Source organism: Gavia stellata, chromosome 9, assembly GCF_030936135.1.
Source record: "Gavia stellata isolate bGavSte3 chromosome 9, bGavSte3.hap2, whole genome shotgun sequence".
NCBI classification, from domain to species: domain Eukaryota; kingdom Metazoa; phylum Chordata; class Aves; order Gaviiformes; family Gaviidae; genus Gavia; species Gavia stellata.
The window spans coordinates 15,458,364-15,485,243 of NC_082602.1; the positions used below are offsets into that span (position 1 = coordinate 15,458,364).

Below are 26,880 nucleotides of genomic sequence, written 5' to 3' on the forward strand. Positions count from 1 at the left end.
GTTTGGGAATCCAGTTCAGATTTCTTTGATAAAATGAGGCTTTAGCCTTCACAGTTAAATCTGATCCCCAAGACAGCCTCGGTTTAGCCTATAGAGAACTTAATGACATTTTACCATAGGTTTCCAGCTCCGTTCCAGCTTGAGTAATTTACAGGTCTGCTGGCACTATTTAGCCCACACAGACCATGAAGTCGACCGTAAGTAAGTCCAAGTTGATGGAAAAACAATATTGCTAGAACAGAGTGACAGATGTTGATTATCTCAAAATGTCTGTTTAAGCGTTTTGTATGGATCCATTTCCTCACTGCATACACCTGAAATTTTTGTAGAAGTTACAAAGTAATTGTACTTAAAGACGTGGAATCATCTGCTAAAGAAATTGTCGGAATACATATTGCAAAAAATGACTGCTGTGGTTATTACTGTTGCTGCTCAGGGGAGCTATTCAGATGCCTCATTTATTGGAGCTTAATAGATTAAAAGTCCAAATTGAGTCTCATGATATAAACCTAATCAAATTCTAATCTGCATAATTTTCCCATAAGCAGCTATGGGAAATTTCTTTAATTTATTTTTCAGTAGTTGCCAATCATGTGTTGGACAGCATTGTTACTTTTATTTATCAAAATATTTTTATTGATTGCTTGCTATTGATGGCTTTGCTCTTCCTTTTTCACTAAGGAAAAAATTACTTTATTTGATATAATGTAGTATATAATGACATAATGTAGAGTCTCGCCTAACATGCCAATATGTCATTTTTAACGGTGAGCTTTCAATTTTATTTGTAGTTATTGAATAACTGTCTCTCTCAACTAGGTAATATAGCTTAATTTATTTGATAAGTTTTATTCAGCATATTTATTTATTTTTGCCTGAGGTCTAAATATGCAAGGTTGATTAATGATTAAACTGTAAAGAATTTGGCATCATGTTATACTAAATTCTTTTAGCTGCAAACCTATGCTACACTTAGATGCTACCAACTTTGTGTTTTAGAAGTACCAAGTGTAGAAAACTAATAAATGGTAAATGGAGAGTAGGGACAATTCGAAAATTAAGTTTGTAATGAAAGTGGCTAAAAAATACAGGAATTATAATTTCTGATATTATTATGAATTCCATAATGATTGCTGAATGAACGTATGTTACTATTTCTTCTCTCTCTTTGCAAATATTTGTAGAGATCTACTGGTTCTTTTTGAACAAGATAAGACAAAGCAAATTTAAAACAAGTCTGTGAGAAGTAGCCAAACTAGTCTCTAGTACCTGGACTACAGTATTAGGAGTAGGTGCTATACCTAGAGGTGCAATCCACTGGAAAAGATAAATAGTCACTTGCCACCAAGAGATAGATTTCCCCTAGAAGAACAATGCGAGAGAACTAAATTCTTTCCCAACAAGAGTAGGCTTTGGAAAAGCAGGTTCGTGACAACAGAGAAAGGGGGTGAAAAGTAGATGGAAAACCAAGATGACATTACAATTAAAAAACAAAACAAAACAAGACTTTAACAAATCCAAAGCACATGGGATATTGGAAGGAGTTAAAATATTCTCTGACCAGGTTGTAAAAACATAGCATAAAATTAATGTTAACACATCCCAAGGAATAGCGTAAGTGTGAAGTAGTTTGGAAACTATTGTCCTCTGCATTCTAGAAGTCCTTTGTATTTTACTGTGTGTTGTTCTAGATGTTTTCAATTAGAGAATTACCCAATCATTCCTCTGTTTCTGGAGACGGCTAAGAAAATAGATGGTTTAAGACAGCTACAAGATGGTGCTATCAGGCAATAAACTCCTCATGGCCTGTCCCTTCTTCTTGTTGCGCAATAAAGAACCTGCAGAATGTCTCAGTTTAATATTTAATTTCTCTTCTTGATAGCCTAACAGCCCCAAGCAATTATCAGAGAATCACAGAATGACAGGGGTTGGAAGGGACCCCTGGAGATCATCTAGTCCAACCCCCCTGCCAGAGCAGGTTCACCTAGAGCAGGTTGCACAGAAATGTGTCCAGGCGAGTTTTGAATGTCTCCAGAGAAGGAGACTCCACAACTTCTCTGGGCAGCTTGTTCCAGTGCTCTATCCTGGTTTGCTTGGCTGTAACCATTATGCCTGTCTTCATGTCCCTCATAGGTTTCTCTGATTTACTTACTCTTCTCTGTGCCACACAGTGCTTTAAAAAATAAGAAATTATTTTCCTAAGTTTTGCACTTTCAGAATTGTTTGCTTATGCTCTAGAGACTGAATAAGAAGTCACCAATGTAGTCCTGGAGTACATTTTGTGTTCCCAAGACAGATGTGTATAAAACAAGATGGCTGCATTGCATAATGGGAGTTCTAGTTCAACCTTGGCTTTATTGGCTGAAAAAACCCCCAAAACAAATAGGATATGTCAGGCCAAAGAAATCAGTAACCTAGGCAAAAACTTGCTTAGAACTTTACAAAATTTATAAAGCACTGAAAAAATAAGGATGAAGACTCAAAAAGAGGAAATTTAATTCTGTTTTCCTTTTCCAAATATAAAAATGAATTCAGTAAAATTGTGCTGGATTCCACTGAGAGTGAGACGTTCTTGTCAGACTAATACTGACCAGGAATATTTACTGTATAGAGAAATAAAGTTTCCATTCTAGCAGACATGAGGGAAGTGCTATGGCTAGTAACTACATATTCTCTCCCTTAAAGTGAGCTAAACAGCAAGGAGAGAACATCAAGGCTGTGCTCTGCAAAGCATTAGTAAAGAAAGCGCATTTGTTTTGGGAGCTTTGGGTTGTGTAAGCTTGTAGTGAACCTTGGCAGAGCTATCGTTTGGGTGATTACTACATGAGATTTTGTGGGAAAAAAAAACCCAAACAGGCAGTTTCAGATGGACTTCATCTTGATTTTTTGTGTGTGTTTGATAGTGAAACTCAAAATGACGCTTAAACTGGGAAAAGCCTCGTATAAGTACCTGTGAATAAACCCCTCTTTTTACACAATTCTGCACTGTGCTTAAAATATATTTCTAACATATTATGCTGTTCACAATTGAAAATGGAAACAATGTGGTATCATTCAATGCTAGACCTCACGATGATGAAACTCCAATCTTTCTTCTCTTGATCTTTGTTTTTACAGCTTAATCCTGCCTCGCTAGAGCAGCGCGAGAACCAGGAGACCTATAAATCCTTGACACTTTCAGCACGTGGGACCGCTAACCCGCTCAGGAACGGTTCTCACACATTGGGGAGCGGAAACTAGCATTGATCCCACTGTGCTTTCATTAAAGCTTTGATTTGGACATTTTCACTATAGGTTTCTGTAATTCAAAAGTATGGGAACAAACAGATTTTAGAGAAGGGCACTTTCTTGGGAAGAAGAGGGCAGCTTGTTCTCCGTAACAGTGTCTCTCAGCGTTGAGTGGTCCAGGGGTTTTTCCAGTCCCAAAGCATTGGAGGGCTGTTACAATTCAGAAAGCTATCCTTCTTCACCCTCCACTTTCTGTAGATTTAGCTTGGCCTGTGTTTGGGCCCAGAGCATCTCTGAAGATACTGCAGTCATCTGAGAGAGCTGGGAGCTTATACAGTCACATCTGGTCACCCACATTCCTTTTCCAGAGCTTTAGAGATAATCACCAAGATATTATTAGATCTTCAGGCACAAATTACAGTAAAAGTCAGAACTGAAACCAGAATTTAGGATTTCCAGGTTCTGAGGCCAAACTACAACTCTCTGTCTCAGACCACATGGGACATTGAAGCTAGAATTGTTTCTAAATTGAATGGCTATAACAGATTCCCATGAATGTCAGCAGCTCTTTAGCTGCACGAATGCTGCTGAACTTTCCAGGTATACCCAAGTGGCTGCACTTTGGAGAATAACAGGTATAGTCTATCATTCGATTGAATTCACTGGAATATTAATGAACATTGTCAGCAAACAGTAGCAAAGGGATATAGCTGTGAGGTCCTTTCGTAAGAGAATTATTTCTTTTTGTCTGGCTCTGCTTAATGAAAATCCTTATCCCATATTCCTACATGATAACTTGTTGGGGGCGTTTTTGGCAGTTCACCACCTGTGTGTTATTCATAGATGCTCAAAATATGATTGTTGTTTCATGCTTCTTAGATGAGCCAGAGCTAGTTATTAGTGTGTATGCTTTTAAAATTATATTTTTGAGGATTTTAGTGCATACATTACCCAGTGAATCCCATGGCACCTTTCCCTAGAATAGCGTTATTTAAAGGGCACTATCAATTTACATGGCACTTTAATGACAAGGCCACAACCTTTAGGTCTGCCAAGTGGATTTTCAGTTTGAGAAACTGCATTCTGGCTGCACAGAGTTACAATTTAGTAAAACACACATCTTTGAAAGGGAAGGGAAGCAGTGAAGTCAGTGGAACAGAAGCAGTGCACATGCAAGAGCCAAATGTGTTTCTACACTAAAACCCCAGTAAACCTTTACTGGCTCCTCCGAAAACTAAAAGGATATATTTACTGCTATGTAGACCAAACCTTCTTGCATTTCTTGGGACATTACTCAATCAAGTGAACTGCACAGGAACAAAAACCAGTGGTTTATGGCCCGCACAATCAGCAGATCACTTGGCTATCAGGCCAGTTGCTCCAAACAACACATAAGCAGGGCAAACTGTAATTATTGCTGGTGCTTTCAGTGGGCAGAAGTCACCGTTAAGCCGTGCCAGCATTCCTTAATTTTGAACTGCATCACAGTGCCACTGTGGCTCCCAGAATACCTGCATGTTACTGCTGAGCCACAGTTAGTTTGCCCCTGAGCTCCCGAGAGTACCGTGGATCAGCCTGGCTCAGGAGAAATGAATCTCACAGAAGCCCAGTACTGCTCATCACTTTGTAGATGGAATTTTGTAAGAGACAAGGAGGTCTCGTAGCCAACTGGTCCTGCTGAGCTCTGAGCAGAACAACTCAGTAACTCCTGGGAAATCCCCAGTAAGTCTTGGTAAAAAGAGCTTGCCTCCTGGCGGGGAGGAAGTTCCCCCGAGGTTGTCCTTCCATAAAGATAAGAACATCTTAAAGAGGTAGGATCTTGCCTCTAATGCGATTAGTTGGTTGTTTCACCTACTTTTGCAAGCAGTAGTATCCCAGAGGGAGCTGGGAAATTATTCTTTGCACAGAATGAAGACGTTGAACCAGCTGCTTTCTGTGGAGAACTTCAGGGGGCTCAAAATCCTTCAGAGCAGGTAGCTGAGTTAGGGCATGGGAGTCCCTACCTCTCAAAGAGGGAGGGAAGCAGTGGCTCCTGACTGCCAGTCCTAACTGATTTTGAGCACATCAGGAACCCAGAGCCTCTGTTCCTCTCAGAGGCATGATATATTTAATTCACTGTTTGGCAGCATCTTGTTTCAGAGAGGGACAGGGGCTTGCTACCTCCTGTTGAGGTCCAAGCCATTTCCTCCGTTTGATGTTGTGTTGGTTATCTCTATAGCCAATGGTGGCGGGTTGACCCTGGCTGGCAACTAAGCCCCTACCCAGTCTCTTGCTCACTACCCCCCAGTGGGATGGGGGAGAGAAGCAGAAGGGCAAAAGTGAGAAAAAAACTCATGGGTTGAGGTAAAGAAAGTTTAATGACTGAAGAGGAAAAAAAGACCCAGAACAAAACACAAAAAACCAAAACCCATGTGATGCAAAGGCAATTACTCACGCAGTACAGCAATTTAGTATCAGATGCAGTGGCTGCAGGAACTGGTATGATTGTGCTGCACCTTACCTCCTAGTTGTTGGCAAAGAGAATTCCCTTCTCCAGAAGCCCCCCACTGTTACTGTATTTCCTTACACAGTGACTGTGCTCAGGCTTGCACAGGCTTTGTGAATTTTACTCTAGAGGTTGATCCTGTTAAGCAACTGTAGCCACAGCTCCCTCAGTTGTTTGTTGAACAAGGAGACACTGTGGTTATAAGAAGATCACAACTATCATCAGCCCTGTTTTATGATTTTTATGAGCGTTAATGGAACAAGGTTTGGGGACTGAAGGAGAAAATGGAATATGAAAAGGAAAACGAAAAGAGGCTGTGAGGAAAGCATGTCATTTCTAAATGAATGCTCTGTGCAGAGGAATTGAATCTTTTCACAGCTGAAAATGGATCTTAAATCTGATGCCTTAGCTTGTTTCAGCTTCTGTAATGAAATAGAGTTTTCCTAATACCCTGTGACCTGAATTTCTCCCTGCTTTATGGGTGCTATTTCTTGACGTACAAACCTGTATTTTCTCAAGTCAGCATCTGATGATGGATGTCAAAATACAGGTCATGTATTATGCATATAGCATTACCGATTTAAGGCGTTTACTTGTCAAGTTGAAGAAATTCAGAAATGTCACATTCACTGAATCTGCACAGCTGTCACTTGTAGTTTTTCATGCCTTTAAATGAAAGTTCTGATAAAGCAGGTTAGTTTTCCTGCACTTTGTTTTTTTCCTCTCTTCTGGAGGAAAAAAAAAAAGAGAGTCTATCTATAGAGTTTATGTTGTCATTGCAACCAGGAATGTGGCCTGAAGGTGTACGATGCCTTGTGACTCCAAACATAGACACACAAAATCCCCAGGTACTTCAATTTTCCTTTCCTGAAAATATTCCAAGATTTGTATACTTTTAAAAAGTGAATTTTTAGAATTGTCTGAATTAAGTACAGACAAGAAAATTAAATCACCATAGCAGATATTTCTCAAATCTTCCCAGACCATAGGACAAAAAATATTAAGGCATGAGTCTATTTTTCATTCAAGGAGAAAACAAAATCCCTTTAACATGCTTCCTGCATTTCAGACTGAATGCACTGTGTGTGCAGTGTGCAATTACAGAGCTCCTGACAGTCTGTGTCTAACAGAAATGACACATTTACTTCAATCTTCTAACACCATCCTAGGAAGACAAATATTTGAAGGGTTAGAGAGGTGACTACAAATAGCCTTCGACAGAGAGTGTGCGTGTGTGTGCCTCTGTGTGTGTGCACATTGCAGTAGAGGAAGGGCAAGAAGGACTTACAGATTTAGATGCCATTATGCCAACTATCTTCAATTTGCTTTTAGCTGGTAGGGAAATACTGATGTGCTCTTACCATCTGAAGAGCCTGATTCACTGAAAGATGTTTTAGGGAGTGCATCCTGAGATGGGGAGAGAAAAACCTTCAGGAAAAAGGGAGAACCAGGGCCTCTAGGGATGCGCCCAGCAGTACAGCCCCTAGGGTGTATGGGAACAAGATTAGTTTTCCCTGCTCTCAGATAAGTGAGTGTAAAAAGTCTTGCTGTTGCAATTTTGACTTACAATTCTGGAGAGGACCCAACTGGGCCTGCCACTACTCAAAGAGTCCACCGCTACTTGAGCTTTTTTTAATGTAGTGTGACAAAAGTCCTGTCTTGCTTTTCTTGTAGCATAATAGAATGCAAAACTTAAACACTGGAGCCTGCTGCAGAAGGTGTCACACTAATACCTACCTGTTCTCTGATAGCATTCCCTCCCTTTGGAGTTCCACTTCAATTCTTCTGCTGTTGTGAGAGTGTCAGGGTTACTTCTAACTCATGAAGTGGTGCCTGAAAGAACTCCATTAGACTCACTTTGTGAGTCTGAGAAATCCTAGGCTCTGCCATGCAGAAGTAAGCATTCAAAGAGCCAATACGGCTATCAGTCACAGTGCCAGACACAAGGAAACATCTGCAAACTGATACCAGTTGGGAATGCAACTCACTGTCACCATGCCGGTCTTATTGAATTAGTTTCAGCACAACGAGTAGTATTAAATGACTGACTGTTAACATTGCCAACATTTTCAATTGTCTCTAAGAAATCTGCTTGCTAAAGATTTTCTGTGCCCTGGTAATATTAAATAGAATTGCTTTGCTGTCTTATGTTTGCCTGTGGCGATGTTTTTGTCTTGCAAGCCTGTTGAAGATACCACATGCACTTCTTTTCTCCTAAGGAGTTTCTTCACAGAGTTTTCACTCCCTTTTTACTTATCCTGTCCTTACAATCCTCATGTTGTATCTAACTGTCATGTGATAGTCAGAAGGAAATTCATACTGGTATCTTCTGGAGGCCTAAGTAAGTCTCTCTTCTCAGTGATTCTAGTTGTATTACCTATATATTCTATGTGTGATATCGCTAAAACATAGGGAGAAATTAACTGAATATCAAATAAAAATTTAGATCCCATTAAATCAAGAAGGCCAGATCTAGTGGTCCTTATAGTTTGTCTTGTTTAGGAACAGTTTAAGAGTGATGGTAATTATCACTGGAAAGAAACCATAAATCCCTCGGAAAGACAATATAAAACCAGTATCACATGTTAACAACTATGGTTTAGGTTAGAGATTTCCTGGTTTGTAAATTAGTCCACAAACTTAAGAAAGGTAAAGTAGATAATATCATGTTATCTTCTTCTGAATTCAGTAGCAGATGAATGTATCAATGAATTTAATGCAGTGAAACAGTTTCCACACTGCAAGAAGATAATGAAGTTAAGTCACGAATTAATTTGGCTGTGATTAATTTAGAATCAGTATATGGAGAATTCAAAACTAGTTCAGATCGATAATAACAGAGGATCGAAATTCTGTCCCTGGATGTCAGGTGTGAAGTCAAAGAACTTGGGCATAATGTGGCAAAAAAATGAATGTTTTCTCAGAAATGTGTGTTTTAAAGTGAGCCCAGCTCAATCCTCTTCCTAGCAGACAAATATTTGCTTAAAAATGCTGCCTTGACATTGATCTACATGAAACCCTAAAGTCAAATTCTGGCTTCACCATCACTTCTGCAATAATGACATTAAATGAACAGTCCCATACTTTCTGCAGCTTTAATGGACAAGGGAGATGGAATTCATTAGCCTCAGATGTGAATTTCCAGTCCAACTCTAGCATGTGCTTTTGTATAACTGCCTAACTGCCTATTTTTCAGAACTTACAATCAAACTGCAAAAGGCTTTGCCTGGCTATTTTTTATTTAAAAAAAAAAAAAAAAGATTAAAAAATGCTCAGTGTCAAGAGCTGCATTTCAAACTGTGTAGAGAATCAGGCTGAAAACAATCTTTTTTAGAGGTGAACCTTGCTGCTCTCCAGATCTTTTTTTTCTTTGACTGCCTGCCAATGTTTCCTCTCCCACCGTTGTTTCCTTTACATTCCCAAAGGTATAAAACTCTTTCTAGTTTCTTTTCAAGCATTCTTCTTAAATACAGTTGAAAACCTATGTCTTTCTCCTTCCATTCTATCTTTCTTTTCTGTTAGAATGGGCCCATGCCAGTATTCCTATAACTGTAATACTCATAAAAATACATATTATGAATGGTACATGTGAAAAGAAAAAAACAAAAAACTTTGTGTGGGTTGTATTGCTCCTGGAAAACAGTTAGAAAATTTTGAATCTTGCATATTGAGCAAACCTAAAACCTGCTAATGGAAGCAATTTGTTCCTCGTGGTTGTATTACTGTTTACAAACAATATTCTTTAAAATATTAGTTGAGATTTAAGGAAAGGTGTTTGTTTCAGGTTTATTTGAAATACTAATAGGACAAAATAAAACCTCTCTAACACGGAAGTCTTTGTTTTTTTAATTTATATTTAAGTAAGCATTGCTCTTTCCATTTTACATGTTTTCATGCAAAGGCTACGTAGGATAACAAAATAAATTTCAGTTTCTCCATTAGCTACTAAATATCTTACAGTAGAAATGACCTGCATATTTGTGAAGGATTATGCTTTTAAGAAATCATTGTTGAAAATTAAGTCAATATTTTTTAAAAGATGTGGTTTTTTACCATACTTTTCTGGAAAAAAAAAGAGAGATAGAGAATTCCCTGTTGGTGGGGATTTTTTTTATATAGTTTGTCCTGTGTAAACTCTCTTTTTTTCTATTTTTTTTTTTTTCTTTTAGGCTTTACACCCCCTGGGATGGATAGGTCATCTCCAGACAACAGTCCAGTCCATGGCCTCTTACGTCAACCCTCCATTACAACAGGAGCCAACATCCCTATTATAACAGAGCTAGGTGAGAAAAGCTAACATTTATCCTTTCGTGTACATTCCCGTATCTTTTTCCTACTTCCCTTGTTATGCAGTCTCAGGAAAATTACCTATACTGTATTTTACACTGCTATGTTTTCTTTTCTGATAACTGTTTTGAATTATTCTCTCTAAAGAAAGATTAGTAACAGTTGTTTCACTTTATTTAAATAACTGAAATATATTTCTCTCTTTCCTTTGGGTTTTCTCCATTTTCTTGAATAAATGCTCTATCAAACAAGATGCTTTTTACATAGTGTAACAAATAAGCAGGGGTCTTTGGGCTAAGGTTAGAAAAGAAAAAAACCACAGTAAGTATGAGCAGACATTTCCTGTGCATTTAATCAATAGTAAGAGGCCATTTGTTTATTTCTTCATGGTCCAGAACTGTTTAATCATGTGTAACCAAACTCTGTATAATAGTATGAGACATTTTACTCCTGAGAATATGATGATGGTAGGTAACCAGGCTCTGATTTCCACTCTAGCTGTGGGTATTTATGTTGTCAAGTGGTGTGATGTGAAGTGCAGAAGCTGTTCTGTTTTTTTCATGGCAAATACAAACTTAATTTGTGGTCCTTTGTCCTTTTATTTTCCTTTTCAGTTTTATTTTTTAGAGCCTTACCTGTCTTTTTCCCTTACTTTATTCTCTTTCTGTACTTTCTTTTCCCCCTAAATACTTTACTTATTAGCTAAGCCTGGCAAACTTCTGCCTTTGGTTTCAATCAGTCAGGAAAAAAACAGTGGAACCCACATTCTAATGATAACTGAACTGGGTAAGAAGTGCCTTTTTCCTTCACATCACTGTCTTATTTTCTGTTGTTGTTGTTCTTACTGTCATCAGCTTTTTCTTTATTTATCTGGCTGTATCAGAGGGACTACCCTCATGGCACTGCTTTGAATGTGTTTTATTTGTGGTTCTGGTTGAAACTGACTGTCTTGTTCTGGCCTTTCTTAATGATTTTTTTTTTTCACGCAGCATCAGTAAACCTTTGATCACACTCGTCTGACCTGCCGGCTGTTTTCATAGCACCTTCTCACCAATTCATTTTCTTTGGCCTGGGTCCCCACCTTCCAGGCCCTACCCCACCACCAATTTTTCTCTCCTTTTCTTTCTCTCTCTCTCTTTCTTTTTTTGTTATTTCAGCCTATAATCAATTTGGTGGACATGCCTTAGCAGTTCTCACAGGAAGTCAAAGAAGAAGTAAAAGATACCAGAAAAGAAACCCCAGCATCACACTTTCCCTTAAGCTATTTGTTTGTTTATTTTGGGGAGTAGGCCTTTTCTCAGAAGCTCAGGTTTTGAAGCTTCTGCATTGCTCCCTCTCCAGAAAGAGAGCTCTCGCCAGCTTTTGCGAGCAATGTTTGATGGGCATTTCCTATGGCGCAGCACACGTTCAAGCCTACATCACCTAGCCCGGAGACCTTGTGTAGAAATCCTAGCGTGCTAGCTTGCATCAGGAAGGTAAAGATATTGAGGATAAAACCACACTTGCAGAATTCACGTTAAATTTCTAGTACCTTGGAAACTGACACCACGCACGGCCAGCAAGCTCGTGTCAGTCAGGTATTAGTCTGCTGGATGTAAGTGGAATGCTACTGTCAACAGTGCCTAATCTCAACTAGCAAGTTAAACTAAGGCACAAGCTCTTCAAAAAGTACATTTCAAATGATATGCCAGGCTTTCAAATACTATTTTACTCAAGAATCTGGAGAATAAATTGATAGCCATTGTACAAAGAAAGGGGTATTGTGGATATTGGTGTTTGCTAGCATGAAATTCTTCTGACTCCCAGGGCAGAACACTTCTCTGTTTACAACACTGAGGTGTTATGTTTTCATGGTTACATCAAGGAGTAGGAAGGCAGGAATTTTTAAACCCTACTTCAGCTCAGGTCATGACTTACTCTATGGTGTGTGCTTGGTTCTGAACCAGTGCTTGGTTCAGAAGGGCTCTGAAAAAAAGGATAACAATTCTCATCTCTTTTAGACAGCTATTGTGAGGCTTTATTCATAGTTATTCATGTTTTGTAAGCTAAGCATGGCAAGCACAGTAGTGTATACAGGTTGGAAAAGGAGTGGATAGAAAATGAAGCTATATAGGAAGGAAGATCAGAATAGCAGGCAGAAGCCTTTCTAACCTAAGAAGTCCAGAGCCGAAACCTGATCAAGCTAACAGCAGCTCTCATGTTGGTTTCAAAGCTCCCTGGCTTGGCTCAGGAGATGTGTTCACATGGGGAATAGGGACATAGTCGATGTGTGCAGTTTCAAATGCTGAAAAAGTTTTTAATTTCCCTTCCTTGCATGGGAACTGAAATTAATTTGTCATTTAGTAAGTTAAAGGGTATTTTGATGGCATAGCAAAGTAGTCTTTGCTTTCATGCCTGCGGAGAACTAATATGGAAATTAAGTATTTCATGAAATATGATCCACTTGATACACTGATCTCAAGGAAACGACTATTTTTAGTGGAATGAGTTGGAGGCGGAGGGCTTAACTGTGACAATGAAATGCCAGAGAAAGTCTAAATGACAAATATTGCTTTATTTGGGCTTTTGCTTTAAAACAGCCTGATGTAGATTCTTTTTCACACTGGCTAATGTAGAATTTGTGGCTAAGGAAGTGAAGTTATGGAGACAAATATTTGAACAAAAGGCAGTGCTGCAAGAGAATAGCTGGCGTATTGCTCATTCATTCAGATAGATGCATGTTAAAGCAACAGTTTATCCTCTTTTGAGCTGTAAGTGCATTAACACCACTCCAGTAAGAATCACAGCAGCACATCTAACAGATGCCCGTGGGCTATATCAGAGTTTTATGGACAGCCTTTATTTTACAAAGGGATTCTGACTTGGTGTCTTGTGATAACATTTCACTGTACATGCATGCAGCCTTAGCCACTGTACCCGACCAATACCAAGACTGTTTCAATATACAAAAGAGCATCATGTGTCTCATTTTGAGTGCAGGCAGCTGGTGCCACGAAGCTACTTATATGGCAAAGGGATAGTCACCTCTCAAGAGCAAGAGAGTCACCTCTTATGAGCAAGATAATGATCAACAGATTTTTAAATGCACATTTTCACATCCATCTTGATTTCATTTTCAGTGACGTCAAAGACACAAGTCTGTGTTTCCAGACATACACCGTTTCTTTTTCTTTCTGACTGTGTAGTGTGTAAGGTCACATCCTGGTGACCAGGAAACACCTTATGATTTTATTATTATTATTATTTTCAGTAAATGATTCAAATGTTCAGTTCTTGGACCAAGATGATGATGACGATCCAGACACAGAACTGTATCTCACGCAGCCCTTTGCATGTGGAACCGCATTTGCTGTCAGTGTGCTGGACTCTCTCATGAGCGCAGTAAGCAAACAAAACCTTTTTCATTCTCTTCCATCAGACTTATTGTGAAAGAGTATGAAAGCGTAGTCCCTTTTCTACAGTTAGTCAGGAGAAGACACTTTTCTCTTAGATGTCAAGAGAATTTCAGGTCCTAAACTAGGTTATTTTGTAGTTGGAAACAGAGACATTAAAACAACTGAGATATCTAGGACTACTATGAGTCCACAATTTTAAAAGCGAAGAGTCTGATGTCCAGCTTCCAGGATAATATTTTGCAAAAAATGTTGTATGTCCTTTCTGAAACCCAGACCCAAATTCAGTGTGTCAGTCCCTATGCTCACCATTCATGTCAGACAGAATCAACCATGTCCTAAGCATTTAATTTCCTGTAGCCATGAACAATGGTCTGAGTATGAGCACTGGGGGATGCTGATAGACCTATACGAAAGCCATTGTACACATCAAGTGAACTCTACATATGTGAAGACAGGTTATCATCCCCATGGTGCTAGGAATTCTGTTGTAAGTCACACTTAATATTAGAAATGAGCAAACGGATTTCCTTAAAGGAGCCAAGTCTGACCTTCACCTAAATTCAGAATGAAACTTTTTACTTTTAAGAAAAATTCACAGTGGTCTTTAGTATTTGATATTTTATTTGTATTTCGTATTTATGTATCTGTATTTCATATTTTTATTCCTTGCTATATTCCTCATGTTCCATCCACAGATGAATAATATCAGTCTACATTGATAAAATTTTTTTCTAATGCAGCCTAGGAGTTTGCAATAAACTCAGAAAATACCTTTTTTGAAGGTTATTGGCCATATTTTGCAGACGTGACAAATTCAGAAAGCCTAAGCAAGCACACTTAAACTCCATACCTTCTCTAATTAAAATATCTATGAATAAAATATTTAGCATTTTCACATTATAAATGGGAATAATTTAACATGAAGGTTCCAAACTGTTATACTGAGAGCTGTTTATCTACTCACATTATTATCGAAATCTATGTCCCTGAATGAATCATTCAGTAGGGCACTTCCAGAATCTTGGAAAAAGTAGGGTTAATTCTTCTGATTGTCACTGGCATCGCCACAAAAAGTGAGCATAATGTTTTGGACACCATTGCTTTCTTGTGCAAAGGTATATCATGTAGATAATAGCAAGGCAATAAGAAATATGTGGAACATGACTGTTCAGAAATTTTTACTTGGAACTCATCACATAATCCTCGCAATATTTTTAGTTATTGCTAGCTTTTATTAACTTTCAGTTTTTGATGACATGTCCCTCCGTTTCTGCAATTCCTTTCTTCAACAGAGTCTTTTTTTCAAACATTTTCACATCTAAGTGGTCATATTATATGTCAAGGACAGTGCAGCCTGAAGCCAGAGAAGTAAATGTGATAACAAGAGTAGAAAATTCTAACTTAGAAAAAATACTAATCAAGAAGACAACCCAAGGATTCAGTCAGTTAGAATTGTTCACCATCCTGTCTTTTCTTTCACCGCTTTGCTGATCAGTGGCAGCATTATTTTCTCGTTCATTCCTCAAAGGCCTACTAAAGAATTGGAAAAGTACAATTCTTCCTGACCCTTCAGAAAGTGTAAGATGCGTGAGATGTTTTCCCTTTACTAGCCCTATTCTCGTGGGAAGGATGTATTCTCCTTTCACTACTACTCCAAGGAAAAGAGCGTTTCTCACACAAACTAATTTACTTGCACTGTATTCTCTCTTTTTTTTTTTTTCTAGAGTACGCTTGTTTTTAGGGACCAGCTTCTATTCTGCCTAACTTCAAGCCAGTACCGGCAAACTGAACCCAAAATCCTAACTAAATTGTGAGATCCGCAGTCATACTTTCATCCTATTAATTGCACAGGAATTCTGTGAGAAGGAAATAATTCACATTGTGCTGGCCTGTGCCAGCTCGCTTTGAGATGACAGTATAGTTCATTATCTGATCCACTTAGTGATTCAGGGGGTTTTATTGCTTAATTTTTATAGAAAAATTCCAACTTATGATCTCTGTTGATGTCTCTGGAATGAAAGTTCCTTATATAATCCACAATTCCAATGTACAATGCATGAACTGCTCCATTAAGAATGAATCTCTTCTCACAGTAGTGGGGTTTTGTAGTAAAACAGGTGTAAGAAAGATTAGAAAGTAGACTAATACCCATGCATACAGTATTCTTTCTGACCTGCAGGTAATTTGAAACATACATAAAGATGTATGTATATAGGAAAAGAGGTACGAAATATATTTAAAATATTTTGCCAAAGAATTCAGTTATTGAATAATAATAATTCAACAGTATTAATCAGTGTTAAATTACTATTTTCTTTTATATAATATAGAAGTAGTGGACTAAACCCTACTCAAGAATCAAGAAAATGCGTTGTCACTTTCTGATTCAAATCTGAATGCTGAAGAGCATTACATTCTGCTACTTTAGTGTTATTTCCTACCAGAAGACAGTATGAGACATTTGAAATTTGAAATCATCTGTTATTTTCTTCTTTCAAAGATAAAAGGCTTAATGAAGTTTACTTTTCAAAATGCTATCTACAGGCTATCTACACACAATTTGTCCTCTGCAGCAAAGGCAATATATTCCACAAGCCTATGATTCACAGTGTGATAGTTTGAAGATCATTGCTCAGAAGACAGTAACGAGCTCAAAAACTGCATTGTCTTTTTGATGAGTTGGTAACAGTGATCTCTCCAGGCTTCGGTTAAAGTGCATTATTGTACTCTGTAAGAAGACTGTAAGCATGGTTCATGTTTTAAGTGTGGCAGTGGCTATTGTTAAATCACGCCAGCTAATCATTATTATGTCTTTGAAGAGACATCTACTGCCATCAGAGACTTGAATGATATATTAATATTTGTTTTGTCATAACATATGCAAACCCAGGGAAAGAATACATGTAGTCTGTCAGTCTCAAGGTGGCGCCGCTCCTGAAAAGCAAGGCACATTCTCATCACCAAATTGAATGTGACTGAAACACATGGGATTGGAAGCATTTTCTAGATAATGTGGATGTTTTGTAAAAAGATTATCTTCAGCTATAAAAAAGTTACATGACATAGGATAGCTTAAGAGAAGCAAATTTTTGAGGAGAAGTACTTTTTCCTCTTCGGGGTCTTGTGCATGCAAGGAAACCAGTTTTATCAACACACGGTACCTTCAAAGGTTTGAACAGTTGGCCTAAGAGCCAAAGCTTCTCTGTTATTCCTTTTGGCACTGAAGCTATGAGAACCACAGAAGTTCTGGCAGATTGGCATCCCTCCCATACATACCACTGACAATAGACCTGATATACGGTCAGAGTGGTGCCACTAGAGGCAAGGATCTCCAGAACAAGATTATACCATTTAATGTTCAATATCCTAGAATTTATTTCCTTGTGCCAGAACTTTAGGTCTTGATTTTTGTTCTATAATACTAAATTCTACTTTTTCTTCATATAAACAAAAGCACAGAATGGAAGACAATAGTTAGAACAGTTAAATAACTTTTCAGTATATCCCTTACTGAAGAGTTCTCCCTCAGGGATCCTCACAGTCTTATTTATACAGAAAAGAAACTGTTCTAATCTATGATACGGACATTTTGAAACACAACAAGACTATTCTTTGTGCAAGTCTGTTCAGGGGATTAGCAAGCAGCATCTTATAACCTAAAGTGTACCAAACTTCTTTAAAGTTTGGACAATATTTTGAGAATCAATAGATTTTCAAACTGTGAAACACTGGTATTTATTTTCTGCTGTTCATTCTGTCTCAGAGGCCCTTTTGTTATTGGTATAAGTTACTGATGTTAGCTCAGTCATTCCTCAGGTTTGGATATATATATTATTCATTCAACAGAATTCCTCCAACTGAAAAAGAAAAACAAGTTAAAATATTTGTTTGAAAGCGATGTTCAAAACTGCATGCAGTGGAGGCAGAGTCTCCTTAAAAGAAATGCATAAAAACCCACTAGCAAACACAAAAAAATGGCAGATATGACTTGGAAAATGACAATTTTAGAGTAATTATAAATGAAAGGCAAAGTGCTATTAAAGTTAAAGCAATGTTATTAAAAGATGTGCTAATTTTCAGTTAAATTTTCTGTAACAGACCAATTAGTTTAAAAGGCTTGACAGCATTAACTGCAAAACATAAGCATTCTGGTAATTATACTTTAAAAAATGATCGAACAAATGGGAAAGCATCCCTGAAACGTTTGAAAGAGCTGCACTACAATTCTGGAGCATAGGCTAGGTGGCACTGCTAGCTCAGATATCTATGTCAGAATTTCCTTGTGATTTACCCAGTTTCAGTGTCTGTGATGCATTTCCTTTCTTCCGTATTTGGACTACACCTATTTCATATTCTCATTCCAGATGCCGATTATAGTGATGTCATACAGATGTCCACTGTGGGGTTCAGTTAATGGCAGCAGCAAATAAGTATTTCTTCAGTTATGATTTTACAGTCAACAAAAGGGATTCACTACCATCACTGGAATGTCTTATTACTTTAAGTACAGAAGCACCTTTCCAAAGACATTCTGTAGATAGGTTTATTATAAATACTGGCATATCCAGGCCATGTACCCTCCCACAGAGCAAGTAGAAGATCACTCTAAAATTAATTTCAGTGTATTATTATTCCAAAGGAAATGGATATCAGCTAGTTCAGCTTTTCAGTGTCCCCCAGTTCCAAACTGGCAAGAGTTAATGAGAGGAGTCTGATCTTCGTGACAATCAAAAGCATGGACAGAAGGGTTTTTCCTGAGGAGTGTTAAATATATTAGTACAGGAGGAAGCAACCCTATTTAGCAGAAGGTGGCAAGTTACAGCTTCCTATTCACCCATCCTTTTTTCCTTATGGTTGGGCATCTTCTTGTTGGTTGTAATGCCAGAGCAGTCCGTCCTGAAAGTTGGAATCTTTTCACTCATTGATGGCAAAAACCCGAAACTCGTCATTTGGCTGCACTCATCCGTCTGATTAAATGGTGACATCCACATCAATCATGGTGCGAAACCCAAATTAAGCCATTGTTCCAAGATAAATGTTGCCTCCTTTGCTAATAAGTGTCTTATCTTTGCCTTAACATTTGTCTAGCAGTGGGAGGCCTTTCTCCGGTGACAGCATTCTGTTCCATTGACAATAGACCTGATTCTTTTCTCATTTGCATCAGTTTCATAGTAGTCTATGGCTCCCAGAGTTACTCCTGGTTGGCACATGGCATAAGTCAGAATTTGGCCCATTACATCTTAATTGCACTGGGGTTTGGAGGGGGGTATTTTATTTTATTTTATTTTATTTGTATTAATGAATTTGTGTCAGGTGCCTGACGATACATTATTTTACTACTGCTTTCATTTCTCAGTTTAATGAGAGAGATCTGTAGTAAAAGGAGCGATATGGCCACAGTATAATTTCTTAGTAGATCATGCTCTAGTGAGCTACAACTGAATTTACAATATGGGGTAATTGTGCACTTGCACAGTACAAAATTCAGATGAGCTAAGGGTATATCTGTTTAAATCTTGGATTCTGGCGATAGTTGCTATAATTTGAATTGCAGAATAAAGAGAGAGAAAAAGAGTTGGAAACCAGTGAAGGCTGGCCTAATGATAGCTCCTAAAGGGCAATAAAATGATGAGTACAGTTTTAGACTTTTGATGTTATACTAATCACTGCAAGTCAGCAGTCTATAAAAACAAGCTATTTTACACGAACCAGCATCTGACAGTCTTAGAGCAGGTGAACATTTCTTAACTATAGTTAGCCATATTGTAAACGAGACTTGAAAAATCTACCGGAAAAGATATGCTTTACTTTGTTTCATGTTCTTCTATCTTGATTTATAGATGTAAAACTGAGAATAGCATTTTTGAATAGTACTAAATATCACTACTTAGAGAAGAAAAAGGAATCAAAAATACTGAATAAAAGAGTGGGGAAGGCATGAGAAAAGATACTATTGCAGAAAATGGTATGCTTTTGTGAAGATGTGTTCTTAAAGTGCCATATAGAATATGTTGAAGCACATATTTACTGAAAGGGCTTTTCCAGCTTCTACAATTCCAGTGCTTCCAACCTCTAGATAGGGCAGAATTTGGCTTTATATCCATGAAACTGGTGTCAAGTAACATTGCTGCCTAACTGCAGGAGCAAAGGAATTATGCTAATTATTTTAGTTCTGAGTGGTATATCGTATGCACTGACAAAGGCTAAGAAAAGAGACTAAACTTAATGCCAATTTTTTTTATTCTGAGTGCTTCCATGTTGGAAAAGTACAGCACACTGGGAAGAGTTGCCAAAGAGGGCAACTCTGATTCTTACCTCAGGGACATCAAGGAAGAAGTAACTGAAAATTAAACAATCATGCCTGAATGTCTTCTCTCTCTCACCACGGCAATTCCTATTAATCATCACGTAATCACTCCAGACTTACATTCCTGCAAGGGGTCATATTGATTTTTCTGTAAGTTAAGAAAGGTTTGAGTATTACACTTGATTTGTTACACAATGCGTCCACATACGTAAGAGCTGATTTGAGATTAGCTGTTGTTTTAGACTAACTGAATCTTCCTGAACCCCTGCTAATGTCAGACAACTCTTTACGGTACACTTTGTATTTAGAGTATGTAGTGCCTTACCCGGGCTAATTTAAAATAATTGGAGTTGATGAGATGCAAATATTTGCTTTAGGGCATGTATAACAATAACAATATGTTCCTCTCATTTTAATTTAGTCAACAGGTGAATGGCATATATGCCTCTGTAAATAAGCAGAGAAGCTTGAACTTATGAAACTTCAATGTAACAGTGAAAAACGTTGCCGCGTAGAATTAATTTTCTCCTGTTTTATCTGTCAACTCAAGTGAACAATAAAACTGAAGTTTCATTATACAGAGAAAGAATATCAAAGTAACATGGGTAGGAAGCCAATTCTGATTTTTGATCTCAGGATAAAATATTTCAACCTGTACCTCAGTTTACCCACATATTAAATACAATTACATTATATGGATAAAGCAATGAATTTAATTGAAAAGTATTATTTAAAAAGTATTATCTTTGGACAACAAGCACTGTTTGAGAATTCAGTATTCATTTTTACTTGGTTGGATTACAGACATTTGTTCCAAGTCCTAAATTCAACGAAAGTCACAAATCTAGTAATGGAACCCACAAATCCAGTAATGACAATCCTGTGTACTCTACAGGGAGCTCCTTTTTTTCTCGTAAGTCCCTCACACTTGCAAAGCTTCTGAAAACATAGACTTTAGTGACATTGAAAGTGATGATGTCTCCTTTTTTTTGTTCAACATTATTTTTTGGCCAGTACATTACATTGCAGATATTTAACTGAGTGTCTCTGAACTATACCAGTATACTTTTATGTGAACTTGAAAGTCATTCATCTGGCATTAAATTAATATTTAAAATACCCATTGTTTGCCTGACTGACAGACCAGCGATGCTACAGATGCTGGCAAAATGTCAGTATGGAGTAAATCTTGCCTAATAAACCACACTTACCCTATACCCTAGAGTTTCTTAAAAGGACCACCAGGATCCCAAACTCATCATACATTTATCTGGAATGAACTCAAGATGTTTAATTGATACATGCTTATGTCTGAACACTGTCAAGTCTCGTAATAAGATGTTTAGTACAATACATCGGTTAGACTGCTAGAGTCCAGCCACAGTAATAAGTAATGACATTTGCAGCACAAAGGCAGCTCCCCAACGAATTGGTGACAAGAGTAAAAAGGCAATCTAGCCTGTGTAAGCTTTAAATGTGGTCTGAATTTTACAATTACATATCCTAAAGCCCATTATTAGACATGAAGGCAATGAGAAGGAAAGCAGTCATTGCATCACTACTAACACCAATTATAGGAAACATAAATCATTCAAATTTTTGTACTTTAATAAAAATCAGCCTGAATTGGTGTTTAAAAAGAAGGATCTAGTGTAGGAGCCTAATGGGATAGAAGAAAATAGAGTAATTGGAGGCTGCTGTCTTTTCACTTCCTATATAAAATTATTTGAAGAGACAGCCAAGAACTTTAAACAGCAGAAACCCAGAAAAGTTGTAATTTGGATGTCTTCAGTTGTGACTTTAATGGTGTTTGCTTAAAGAGCTTTCTTTTATCTCTGCAGACATACTTCAATGACAATATCCTCACACTGATACGGACATTGGTAACAGGAGGAGCCACACCAGAGCTGGAAGCACTGATTGCTGAGGAAAATGCATTGAGAGGAGGTTACAGCACGCCCCAGACACTTGCAAACAGGGACAGGTGTCGAGTTGCTCAGTTGGCTTTGTATGATGGGCCGTTTGCAGACCTAGGGGTAAGATCATGAGGAAAATGTAGGACCAAGGCTGGTCTGCAATCTATTTGCTTTCTGTCAGACTGAATTAAAAATCTATCTTAATTGGTGTATAATTTTTATTGTTTAATTTAACAGAGCTTTCGGATTGTTTGAAAATTTACAGCACAGGGTGCCAGGTTTGCTCTTACCCTTTTTAAGAAGCTATGTGACTTCCCAGACTCTTTTCATACAGAAAATCCTGTGGTGGTTCTTAGCTGTCAGCTAAAGAGATGGATGAGCTGACTTGGATGATATAACCATTGTAACAATAATCCATTGTAAACATGAGCAATATCTGTTAGTTTGTTGGGTTTTGATAAGCTTATTTAGTCTTTCCATGGAGCTTCCAGTTCTTGTTTAAAATATGCTTATTAGCTTGAAAACAAAGCTATAAGGTTTGTTTTCTGCTGTTTCTGGAAGAACTAGAATTCTTGCGAAATCCTAATTTTCTGACTTTTTAACTCCACTGTCCTAAGAGTGAAGTAAAAAAAAAACCCAAAACAAACCCAAATAAACAAACTATCTTTAAAAAACAGTGCATTTGGATAAAGAAGTATCTGGAAATGTTTTCTGGACCAAATCTTGTAATCTTGAGGCGAATCCCAAAGCACCCACTTTGCTTTGATGATGATGTAGGATTTGATATTTCTTAAATTAACCTTGTGTTCACCAGCTCTGTTCAAAAAGAATGGAGCAACCATCTTCACAGAAATGACAGGGAATCCCAGTTTAAGGATTAAGAGTGATGAGAGTGTGCAGATAGAAGTAAACAGCCTTTCAGTTCATGTAGAAGTCCATTCATAGCTGAGACTAACAGCTCAGCAAAACACTTGGGTGTGCGGCGTAACATTTTCACAACTAAAACAAGCAATACCAATCCTTTAAATGCTATTTCTCCAGAGCCTCAATTGCACTACATCAGTGAAGATGGAATGCATTAACACTCGTCATTACTTAACAATCAATATTTTAGATATACAAATTATCGAATCTAAACTTTTTTTTTGCTAATCAAAAAATTTTATATTACTTATGAAAAATAGCATACATTTCAGCATTATTTCAAAGTGGGAGATATTTTATTATCCTTTTAACCCCTCAGAACTCTAATTTCTGTTGTGCTCCCCAGTGAATTTATTTGTCTAGATGACAGTATGACTATTGCCAGAACAGGGTCAAAAATACTAATAATATCAATACCACAGTTAATGTAATTTGTAGAATATGCATTGTTTGGTACCAAAATTTATATCTCCAGCTTAAAGCAAATCATTCACTCTTCCCAATTTACCATCATTTCATGGACCAAGGCTCTCCAAAATAATGATCACTTTACGTAATTACTTATTTGAAATAAAACATTTAGATTGTTCATTTCCTTGGGTAAAAGATTCTCATTTGTGACAAACAACAGACTGTCTATACATTGTCCTTTTTGTACAGGTTCTTACTGAAAATCCTGTTCCCTGACATTGTGTTAACAGAGAAAAGAAAGGAAAAAAATGTGCTGTTCTCTCTTTTTTTTTTTCCCTTCTCCTTTCTTTCTTCTAGGATGGAGGTTGTTATGGAGATCTATTTTGTAAAGCACTGAAAACATACAATATGCTTTGCTTTGGAATTTATCGATTAAGGGATGCACATCTAAGTACTCCCAGCCAATGCACTAAACGGTAAGTCCAGTCTTTTAGAACATCTCTGCTTCACTGTTCTTCAGTCTTCTCAGTGAGGAAGATCCCAGTGTCTATAATAAATCTGGAAAAGAGCTTTCTCCATTTTTTACATAACTTTGCCACAAAAGCTAAATCTTTGAGGACTTCATGATGACTCTAGCTGAGTTTAAATCATAGGCTGGATATCATAGCATAAGTTTTCAGCTAATTTTAATCAAAAAATTTTTAAAGTAGATTTTCAGGACATATCTTTATCTTGTTTGATTAGTGATGATCCACTGCTTGCATACAAGGAAAGGACTTCAGTTTACTTATGTCAGTCAGCTGTAAGTTACTGGATAATAATTTAGATTATGGTAGCTGGACTTTCTTTTTTCTGAATATTCAGAAAATACTCCTGTGGGCTTCCTATCGGTACTATCTGTATCTAACAAGCATTTCTTCCAGTAAATGGAAACCCTTCTCTTGGCAGGCTGCATTTTTACTTCAGTAGCACCAAGGATGACCTCAATGCTTTAAATAGACCAGACATATTTCCATCTTCGCAAACTGAAGGCCATTTAGCCGCTTACTTGAAATGTGTCTTAATTAAGTGCCTACTAGAAATACACACACACAGACCCATACCAGAACTATCACAAACCTACCATCTGTTACTGTTTCATTCTCTACAAAAAAGCATCATTGTTGGGTGAACATTGCAATAAACAACCCTGCAGCCCACCAAAGCAGTTTCTTCTGTAAGCATTTGGACAAATTGGGTAGAAAAAATGATTTTTCAGTTTACATTTACACTGCACTTCCTATACTTGGGATTATTTGTTGGATTAATAAATTACTTCTGTCCCTGAGGCAGCTAAGCCAGATTTCTTATGAGCACTGAATTAATTTGAAAAGAAGGTGTGAACTTCATGATCAATTTTCACTCATTTCTTGCTTGGACAGAAAGTTGTTGCCTTGCTCAAATGTGTTTTTCACATGCATGAAAAAATTTAGCAGCAGGGTCTGTAAGCCCTTCCTACCCTGAAAGGGGGTTAGTTGAAGGTGGGGATTCTTGAAATTGGTAGAGCTTTTATTTCAGGCCTGGATTCTTGGATGTGCAGATTTCTCTTTATAAATGCTCTTTGAGGCCATGAATGTACATGTGGAATGAATGAACAAAATTAACCTCACTGCAAATTTGCTGATACATTTTCCTTAACTTGTTTTCTGTACAGTCACAATCCAAACAAATAATTATATCCCTTGCGCTATTGACAGTATTGAAATATTTAATAAATATATAGTAAATATGTATTTAAATATAACTGCATCTAAAATCCTCCTCTCCCTGCTTCTCAACCATTCTTTTAAGTACTGTTGCTAGTGGGTATGTTACTGGTTTTTGTCAATAGGTAAATCTGTTTGCTAGAGTCATCGCATTATGTTGCAGCTGGAGAAATGAGGGTGATTTGTACGGTGTCTTCTCTGAAAAATCATGACATGATTCACTTCAAAAACATCCTACTCAGACAGAATGTCTGTGAAACAGAAAACATGCAAAAAGTGATATCTGATAGAAGAAGGTCCTAAATCATAATGGGTATTATGTGAGCTAAAATTAGGTATACACTGAAGGAAACAGAAATGCAAAAATCTGGGCAAATGTTCATGAGATAACAACTCTAGAAGAAATTTTTCAGTACAAATCTAAACCTGCTTTCTCTCTCTTTCCTTCTTCCTATCTTTCTTTCTTCCTTTCTTTCCAGTTATGTTATCACAAACCCACCGTATGAATTCGAGCTTGTGCCGACAGACTTGATCTTCTGTTTGATGCAGTTTGACCACAACGCTGGCCAGTCCCGGGCCAGTCTTTCTCATTCCTCCCATTCCTCCTACTCTTCCAGCAAGAAGAGCTCATCAATTCACTCCATCCCATCAACAGCAAACCGACTGAACCGCAGCAAGACCAGGGATTCCCGGGAAAAACAGAAGTATGTGCAGGAAGATAGACTTTGATATGTGTACCTGCTCCCACTGTGTGTGAAACTTGCATTCACCACCCATTCTCCCCAGTTAATGTTTCCAGCAGTAATGTTCCCTGTTTTCCCATGGAGTTCTCCCTTTTTGTACACATATTTTGCATATGTATGACAGTGTGCATGTGATTGTCATTTTTATTTCACCACCATAAAACCCTTAAGCACAACAGCAACAAAGCAGACGGACCAAAAGTTATTTATGATGCTAGGGGAGAAAAAAATTCTAAGCCCATAGGCACACTGAAAACATAAATAACTCACTGCAGTTACTCTACATATCAGAAAATAGAGTATATTTAACATGAACACTTGCTCTTGATGTCAGAGATACACAAAGAAAGTCATTTAGTGCAGAAGTGTTGATGTATGTTGCAGTAGGTTTTTTTTATATTCATATTTACAGGAGTTGCTACATTTATTTGAAGCTTATAAAACTAACCCATTGAAAAATAAATAAAAAAAAAACCCACAAAAAATCCCTACTGATTTTTCACTCTCAAAGCTTGTATTGTATAGGGCTTGCACTCTTTTGTATAGATTATTGCTACACACCTGCTTTATACCAAAGCAACATCAGGGACTTTTCTGCTTGTTTAAGGACTTTCTCTAAAATACTAGCCTTTTGGAGATAGCGTCTTTTCCCTTTAACACTGAAATTGTCTGGGCATGGAGTTGTAAAACTCCAATGGTTTAACTGAAGTTTAGAAAGAGTCTAATTGCATATTAAATTATTATTCTGTCTATTTATACTGCCACATGAATAGCTATATTTTCTTTCACTTTTGACATTTGGGATAAAAAGCCATATGTATCATAAATATTGTATGTAAGTCGTTAAAAACTGCCTTCCTGGGACTTTTACGTCTTTAAAAGGTGAATTAGTCACCTTATGTACAGAATAAATAATGTTCAGAAAAGAGCAAGCATTTTTCTATGCTTAAGTATCAGATCTCGAGGGACTTTGTTCCTTTCCCCAGATGGTAGTTTAACTTTTCCAAGCTAGAGGGGTGGTATAAATCTTCCAACAAGAGTCCTAATATGCGAAGATCCTCCAGATATCCTGCTCCATCTTCTAGCTGGTTCTTTTCAACAGGTGCATGCCGGTACACAGTATGAAGAAATACAGGGGAAGACAACTGAGTGCCTTTAAGGTCTCTCCCATTTGGGAAGAAAAGGTGCTGTGCCCTAGGCAGCTAGTGAGCAGAACAAGAGGGCTGGGGTGGAAATATTCACTGTGCTGAGGCATCATGTTCTAGGCACGTGCCAGAGTTTGGCTCTTGCAGATTCTCACCAATGACACACCTAGCCAATCAAAAATGGTGGCAGGGAATGAAATAAAGTAGTGGAAAGGAACCTATCATAGACAGCCATAGAAATGATACTTCAAGCTTGTTTTTTTAATTTCAAATGCCAATCTTTTGAAATATAGA

General features: G+C 37.5%; 1 protein-coding gene across 11 annotated transcripts in view; it reads left to right on the top strand.

Annotated features, from left to right (window-relative positions):
* KCNMA1 (potassium calcium-activated channel subfamily M alpha 1) overlaps nt 1-26,880 on the top strand; it is a 511,181-nt gene that overhangs the window by 478,045 nt on the left and 6,256 nt on the right. For 5 of the 11 annotated variants that reach the window (XM_059820934.1, XM_059820935.1, XM_059820932.1 and 2 more), the window contains 5 exons: nt 9,883-9,996; nt 13,251-13,381; nt 21,544-21,738; nt 23,311-23,429; nt 25,178-25,402. In XM_059820934.1, the coding sequence (XP_059676917.1) occupies nt 9,883-9,996; nt 13,251-13,381; nt 21,544-21,738; nt 23,311-23,429; nt 25,178-25,402 (784 nt within the window). Of the gene's footprint in view, nt 1-9,882; nt 9,997-10,702; nt 10,787-13,250; nt 13,382-21,543; nt 21,739-23,310; nt 23,430-25,177; nt 25,428-26,880 lie in introns of those variants that run through there. The other 6 variants (XM_059820930.1, XM_059820929.1, XM_059820927.1 and 3 more) reach the window with 3 other exon arrangements.